The 8189-nt window shown below is 42.3% G+C and overlaps 1 protein-coding gene across 1 annotated transcript; it reads left to right on the plus strand.

The window, feature by feature from the left end:
• Positions 1–371: 371 nt before the first annotated feature.
• On the plus strand, positions 372–8039 carry LOC123990757 (clusterin-like). Its single transcript, XM_046291586.1, has 9 exons — positions 372–527; positions 3683–3813; positions 3937–4085; positions 4261–4431; positions 4639–5077; positions 5171–5302; positions 5631–5857; positions 7497–7672; positions 7799–8039. The coding sequence occupies exons 2-9, from the start codon at positions 3723–3725 to the stop codon at positions 7809–7811; spliced, it is 1398 nt and encodes a 465-aa protein (XP_046147542.1). The 5' UTR covers positions 372–527; positions 3683–3722; the 3' UTR covers positions 7812–8039.
• Positions 8040–8189: the final 150 nt, after the last annotated feature.

Genomic DNA, 8189 nt, shown 5'->3' on the forward strand with positions numbered 1-8189 from the left:
CCAAGTGTGGGGATATGCTTTGAAATAGAGCTACAGGGTGTTACAGTAAATGTGTGCTCTTGTTTGGCTGATGCCAATATGTTTTGAATGGGACTCATTTTGCACTATCCTTTTGTGTGTGTATACTGATGCACCCAAGTTAATCAGTTGTTCAGCCCTGAGTCATGGGGATGAGTGTTAATGTAAAGAGCAATCATCTTTAAAGTACCCTCCCCCAAACGTGTTTACTGACCCACACAGCACACACAATCCTCCCTCTATTTGGTTTGTCTCCCAGCAGCCATGCAGAGAGAAGCTAGAGGGGGTTAGTGACACACAGTGCAACACTGCCCACTTCTGGCTGCTTCATGGCTCAGCTCCGAGCTATGGCCGGAAATTACACAACTTCTGGAAAAGTCCAAAGCCACAGGGCATTATATGGGAGTGAATCACAGTGCCAACATCACCGCCAGGTCATGTATAAATACCTAGCAGCGGACAGCCCCACTGCGCTTCATCCACTCTGAAGAGACGAGATCCACAGGGAGGTGAGTGGTCCTCTGCTGCCTGTGAGAACAATTGTGTCTCGTGTTTCAGAGTACCAGCCCTGTGCGCAGATATCTTTTGCTGCATATTAAGATAGGTTTATTGTTGGAATGCTGGGTTGCTCTTACCATTTCTACCTGGGGATCAAGCTTTTATTGTTGTTTATTATTATCAACTCTTGACCTTGCAGAAATGTTGCAGTGATGGGACTGTATTTCCTGATTCTTACTCATGGGTGACCTCTAGTATCAACACTGCTATTTCTGCCTGGGAATGACCCAGATATGTACTAACAATATCAAAACATTTTAAGGTTGCAAGCTTTATTTGACACATTTGCTATAAAGAATGTACACATTTTGATAATTTAGTTCAACATCTTTTGCTCAAAGGCACAAATTCACTCTGAGTTATGGAGAGTTGTTATTGGGTTGATATTCTAGCTGCGCAGGGCAAGTTTGAGTGAGATGGACAGAGTAGACAGTAATCAAGTCTGGACGCTGCAGTTCTCTGACCCCATGTTTTCCCCTATTAGGAGGGTATTAAAATGTGCAAATCCATTCTAATACAGGACTCAGTCCATCTGTGTGTTAGATCAAAATTCTGTGTTCTACTTTTGAATTCTATAAATAGAGTTCTGTTTTGTCCTGCAAGTACTTTTGGAGCAATTTATGAGTAGGAAGTTGTTAACTATTGTTATTGACTTGTTTTTCTCCCATTATTATTGTATTTTAGAACAACGTCCATTTTCTAGGGTTTGCAGGCTGACAAAACAATCTGTCCCAGATCCATTTGTTAGAGGCAGCTCTCCTCCCACTCCATGGGAGAAGCTTCAGTAAAGACCCTCTGGAGAGGCCATGCAGCTGTCTCAGTGGTCCTCAGAAAGGAAACTCAAGTGTCTCTGCAGACACCAGCTGGAATCAGAAATATTATTAGAATAAAGTATTCAGAGTGACTTCATGGTTCTTACATAACCAAGCTAGGTGTTTTAGTTTGGCAAAGACTCATCCTCTCTAAGTGTTTTCTTATTCTATATCAGTGGCGCAGTGGTCTAAGGCACTGCAGTCCCTGGATCGAATCCAGGCTGTATCACATCTGGCCATGGTTGGGAGTCCCATAGGGCGGCGCACAATTGGCCCAGCGTCGTCAGAGTTTGGCCGGGGTAGGCCGTCATTAAATAAGAATCTGTTCTGAACTGACTTGCCTGGTTAAATTAAGGTTAAATAACAAAAACAAATGCTGTTTGGAGTCTGATCATATGTGATGATGCCTCATTTGAGAGGTCCTTTATCCAGCCAGACCAGTATAATGTGTAAGTCTACAGTCCTCAGACGGAAAATGTCAATAATATTTTCCAGAATTTTATCCACCCAGACCTGTAAAACAAAAAAGGCTACTAACAGTCATGTGACTGAACATGTCAACATTATGACCTCCTTCAATGGTGACATTTCCATTGAACATCTGGTGCAAAAATTGGACAGATGTGTCATTATATCTCCAAATGAAGATTACTTTTTTTGTTTCTCAATGATTCAGTGTTTTCTTGTATATTGCACAGTGAGTGTTAAATACACAAGGGATTATAGGGCTGCCTGGAATATTCACAGAGATTAGTGGAGAAGGATTTGTGTTTGTACTTTCCTCCTGTTGGATTGGAACAGAAACAAACGTTTATCTGTCAGATAAATGTCTCCTAATCCTCACATTGTATCCATGTCTACAGGGCTCTAGGAGTCTAATGTCTATACTTATATTAACAAAATTAGAAAAGTATCAAATGTGACAAAGGTATATGATGTAATGCAGATTAAACACACTGCATCCTTTGGATAAAATTTGCTAACGTCAGAATGTTCTCGTGGTATCCAATTAGTACCGTTACTGTCTTGTCTCATCCCTGCAACTCCCGTACGGACTCGGGAGAGGCGAAGGTCGAGAGCCATGCGTCCTCCGAAACACAACCCAACCAAGTTGCACTGCTTCTTGACACAACGCACATCCAACCCGGATGCCAGCCACACCAATGTGTCGGAGGAAACACCGTTACACCTAGCGACCTGGTCAGAGGGCACTGCGCCCGGCCCGCCACAGGAGTCGCTAGTGTGCAATGAGACAAAGATATCCCTTCCGGCCAAACCCTCCCTAACACTGGACGACGCTGGGCCAATTGTGCGTCGCACCATGAGCCTCCTGGTTGCGGTCGGCTGCGGCAGAGGCTGGGCTTGAACCCAGAATCTCTGGTGGCACTTAGATCACTGCGCCACCCGGGAGGTTGCTGTGTCACACTTAGGGTTGCAAAGGGAAGGTATATTACTGGTATCTTTCAAGTATTTTATGTAATCTATCACAAGATATCTAGTGGCCTTTTGGGTACTTCAGATTTTTACAGGAGTCTAATTATCTCTTGCCCTCTGTGTGACCTTATCACATGTAAAATATATGAAATAATTAAATAAGATGATATTCAAATAAAAAAATGTAATGACAAAGCTGTAAAACATTACCATCAACGTAGTGAATACCATTGGTTTTTAATATGAGGGTTTCAGCATGAAATATCCTTTATATTATATTAAATATTATATTATTTTACACACTTAAGTTATTTTATTTTACAACTTTGCTGTCCATATTTTTTAATCAAATGATGAAAAAAGTCAATAGTTGGAAGAGTTGCAACTATGGACTTGCCATTGTAGGTTAGATGTTTTTTTTCATTAGTCAGTCAATTTTCTCTTGAACCATATGTTGTATCTACTAGAAACTCATGAACAATATGGACACAGATGTAAAAACGTATACTATATATACATACTTTTTAAATGATTCAAGTATAAATTACCAAAGTAACAATAGATTGCCATAGATTCTCTCTTAATTACCAAAATTACTGAAGATTCCGGTAACTTTGCAACCCTAGTCACACTATTATCATTATTAGATGTGAAACATTACCCTCTAGTGGATATAATCAACATCACAACAACACCAAGGTCAGATGTGAACTATGAGGTCATTTTGCAGTGCTTTTCATGAGGTGTAATCATTACATCCAAAATACCCTCAGCCCCAAGTAGCTTCCATAGGCATCCCCTCCCCATAAATGTATTAGATTTAGGTTTGCCAGTGATATTGTATCATGTCTGTTTTTCAGGTTTGTACTGCATCAGTCACTTGATATATGAGAAAAAGTGATGATGAAAGTCTTTGGGTCAATAGTGGGCCTTGCCCTGCTCCTGGTCTCTGCTCAGTGTCTACTGCCTCCATCCAAGGACGATCTAAGCCGTAAGTCACCTGAGAACTATAACTAAATATTTTTTAAATTCCGGTAAATTGTATGATGCGGGATGTTCTGTCCATTGGAGTCATTTTGGAGATTTATTTTTAAGCAACGATTCTTATTGGCAGAGATTTCTCTCCTCGGAATGAAGTACCTGGACAAGCAGATAGAAAATGCTATCAGTGGGGTGAAGGAGATGAAGACAGTGATGGAGAGGTCTGGAGAGGACCATGAGAAGTTCCTGAGTGCCCTGGAGAAAACTACACAGCAAAAAGAGGTACAGTGTATTTGAGCATCATACTGTACATGTTGAGCTTGGTCACTATATTGGCCCCCCAAAAAAGTCAGTGATCAACTTGTACATTTTGTATGCAATACATCACCTTATCCAGTTTCCTGGGTGATTACAGTAGTTCCCAGCCACTGACCCTGTTTCTGTGCTTGTTTGTCAGGATGCTCTGAAGGCAGCTCAGGAGATGGAGACGAAGCTGAGTGAGGAGCAGGAGGTGTGTAACGGCACCATGCAGTCTCTGTGGGAGGAGTGCAAGCCCTGCCTGAAGAACACCTGCATCAAGTACTACTCCAGGACCTGCAGCAGTGGCGCTGGACTAGTCGGCAGACAGGTATGGCCTCAACTACACTACTCAACTATTATCAATCAATCTCCACATTGGTTTGCAATTGTAACTCAAATATGTTTTGTGAGAAAGACTTACACAAGGGCATGAAGTACAAAGCACATGATCAATGTGCTTAAGCTATTGTTATACAATCCTTTCAAATAAAATAGGTTACTATTGCACTAGCCGCTTTCTCCTGTTTTCTCTCAGCTGGAAGAGGTTCTGAACAGGACCTCTCCATTCTCCATCTGGATCAACGGGGAGAACATGGATGTTCTGGAGCGAGAGGACCAGGAGCAGAGCTGGAGGTTCCAGAATCTGGAGGAGCGCTACTCCAACGTGGCCGATGGGGTGGACAGCATCTTCACTGACAGCATGAGGGTGTTTGACCACATGCGCTCCCTCAACCCTCCCATGTTCCCCAGCCCCTACCGCATGCCCGGCATCTGGGGTCAGGGTGAGAGGGCCAATGAGAGAGCAAAGGTGGGCGAGGTGCATTCCCGTGTGGTCAGGTCCCCTCTGAAGGACCCAGACTTCCATGGGTTCCACAACATGTTCGCTCCCATGATGGACATGGCCTGGAATATCTTTGGCTCCATGGGGCCTTTCATGGATGCAGATGCTAACTTTGACATCAATCCCTCAGAGGGTATGCCTCAGTCCTAATTAAACAACTGTTATTAGAACATAATATGATGTGAAGAGTCACATAAAATTACCTTTGGGTATTTTTTTTCCACAGAGGGGAGTGTGAATGAGGATGTTGTTGTGACAAAGCCTTCCGGTATGACCTGCAGAGAGATACGTCGCAATTCTGCTGGCTGCATTAAACTGCGAGGAGAGTGTGAAAAATGTGTAGCGATCCAGGATATTGGTAAAGCCCTTCAGATTTGTCTTTTGCAACATTCACATAACCCAAGTGCTTCATAACTCAGAGGTCAGAACAGGTCTGAACAAAAGCAAGCAGGATTATCCTTGGCACTGACATCACAGGGAGTAGCATTCATCATGCAACATGCACTGGCTTGTACACCTATATTTTCAAGTCTCTATGATACCACAAAGCCAGGCCTTGGCTGAGTCAAGTATAATAAGTTGCTATTACATCACACCAGAAGTTGCTGACATAGGGCTGAAGGGATAACAGCAACCCTGTTGACTTTATAGTTGTATATTACATGAATTGATTTTCTCTCGTCCAGACTGCTCTGGGAAGAAGCCTCTGACTGGTCCTCTGAAGGAGGAGCTGGAGCAGGCCCTGGCCATGGCTGAGAAGTTCACCCAGGAGTACAACAAGCAGCTGAGGAGGTTTGAGGAGAAGATGTCTAACACATCCAGCCTGCTGGACCTGTTCAGCAAGCAGTTTGGCTGGGTGTCTGCCCTGGCCAACAATACCGACACCAAGGATGGAATCTTCAAGATTGAAACAGTGAGACTCAATAGTCTGCATTTCTATTAAACTATTTATTTCTATCATGGTCTTATGAATAGACGTACAGTTGAAGTCGGAAGTTTACATACACCTTAGCCAAATACATTTAAACTCAGTTTATCACAATTCCTGACATTTAATCCTAGTAAGAAATCCCTGTTGTAGGTCAGTTCGGATCACCAATTTTATTTTAAGAATGTCAAATGTCAGAATAATAGTAGAGATAATGATTTATTTCAGCTTTCATTTCTTTCATCACATTTCCAGTGGGTCAAACGTTTACATACACTCATTTAGTATTTGGTGGCATTGCCTTTAAATTGTTTAACTTGGGTCAAACGTTTCGGGTAGTCTTCCACAAGCTTCCCACAATAAGTTGGGTGCATTTTGGCCCATTCCTCCTGACAGAGCTGGTGTAACTGAGTCAGGATTGTAGGCCTCCTTGCTCACACACGCTTTTTCATTTCTGCCCACAAATTTTCTATAGGATTGAGGTCAGGGCTTTGTGATGGCCACTCCAATACCTTGACTTGGTTGTCCTTAAGCCATTTTGCCACAAATTTGGAAGTATGCATAGAGTCACTGTCCATTTGGAAGACCCATAGATGATGCCATCTATTTTGTGAAGTGCACCAGTCTCTCCTGCTGCAAAGCACCCCCACAACATGATGCTGCCACCCCCGTGCTTCACGGTTGGGATGGTGCTCTTCGGCTTGCAAGCCTCACCCTTTTTCCTCCAAACATAACGATGGTCATTATGGCCAAACAGTTCTATTTTTGTTTCATCAGACCAGAGGACATTTTTCCAAAAAGTACGATCTTTGTTCCCATGTGCAGTTGCAAACCATCGTCGCTTTTTCATGGTGGATTTGAAGCAGTTGCTTCTTCCTTGCTGAGCTGCCTTTCAGGTTATGTTGATATAGGACTCGTTTTACTGTGGATATAGATAATTTTGTACCGGTTTCCTCCAGCATTTTCACAAGGTCCTTTGCTGTTGTTCTGGGATTGATTTTCACTTTTCGCACCAAAGTATGTTCATCTCTAGGAGACAGAACGCGTCTCCTTCCTGAGCAGTATGACGGCTGCGTGGTCCCATGGTGTTAATACTCGCATACTATTGTTTGTACAGATGTACCTTCAGGTGTTTGGAAATTGCTCCCATGGATGAACCAGACTTGTGGAGGTCTGCAAGTTATTTTCTGAGGTCTTGGTTGATTCTTTAGATTTTCCCATGTCGTCAAGCGAAGAGGCACTGAGTTTGAAGGTAGGCCTTGAAATACATCCACAGGTAAACCTCCAATTGACTCAAATAATGTCAATTAGCCTATCAGAAGCTTCTAAAGCCATGACAATTTTCTGGAATTTTCCAAGCTGTTTAAAGGCACAGTCAACTTAGTGTATGTAAACTTCTGACCCGGAATTGTGATACAGTGAATTATAAGTGAAATAATCTGCCTAAATAATTGTTGGAAAAATGACTTGTGTCATGCACAAAGTAGATGTCCTTATCGACTTGCCAAAACTATAGTTTGTTAACAAGAAATTTGTGGAGTGGTTGAAAAATAATAACTCCAACCTAAGTCTATGTAAACGTCTGACTTCAACTGTATGTTGAATTGTCTTAATCTCCTCCAAGGTCATGTCCAAGGACACGGAGGACCCTGAGAAACCAGGGGACACCAACGTGTCTGTGCAGCTGTTTAACACCCCTGCCATGACCTTCAGTGTGCCTGGAGACATTACCTGGAATGACCCGAAGTTCTCAGAGGTGGTGGCACAGGAGGCCCTTGACCGCTACAAACAGACAACAGTGTGAGTACTGCTCTATTACTGGACAAATAATATTGCAAATCAAACCAGGCTTTATTTTTTATTGTTCAACTGCACCATGTGACAATGACAAGAAATGTATTTTAACTTACTTTATTCCCTTTCCAGAGTGGTGAAGTAGACATCTGGAGGGCACCAATGTTCAGGACAATTTCACAAGTCAACTATAAGAGAAGAGAATAGAAGTGATTGTATTCCTATATGTTCTGTGTAACTAGAGTTCATCCTGCTATAAAAAACCTAACTAGAAATGGTGCACCAAGTCCTGTTGTCTTGAGGAGAAAGAAGAATATAGTACTAATGTTATCCTTTGAGTAAAACTTGCTCACTGATCCTTGTTTCAAGTGAATTGCAACTTTTTATTTTGTACTTTGTGCTCTTCTGTCTGCATCATTTCCAATCTCCCATATTTTATTTGTAAATATATACAGTGGGGCAAGAAAGTATTTAGTCAGCCACCAATTGTGCAAGTTCTCCAACTTAAAAAGATGAGGCCTGT

Source organism: Oncorhynchus gorbuscha, linkage group LG12, assembly GCF_021184085.1.
Source record: "Oncorhynchus gorbuscha isolate QuinsamMale2020 ecotype Even-year linkage group LG12, OgorEven_v1.0, whole genome shotgun sequence".
In the NCBI taxonomy this organism is placed as follows: Eukaryota; Metazoa; Chordata; class Actinopteri; order Salmoniformes; family Salmonidae; genus Oncorhynchus; species Oncorhynchus gorbuscha.

What these genes read in the sequence shown, in the direction of transcription:
- LOC123990757 (XM_046291586.1), top strand. Translation starts at nt 3,723, where the DNA reads ATGATGAAAGTCTTTGGGTCAATAGTGGGCCTTGCCCTGCTCCTGGTC. An exon ending in ATCCAAGGACGATCTAAGCC is followed by an intron (nt 3,814 to 3,936) that starts GTAAGTCACCTG and finishes TCTTATTGGCAG; the next exon opens with AGATTTCTCTCCTCGGAATG. An exon ending in CTGGACTAGTCGGCAGACAG is followed by an intron (nt 4,432 to 4,638) that starts GTATGGCCTCAA and finishes GTTTTCTCTCAG; the next exon opens with CTGGAAGAGGTTCTGAACAG.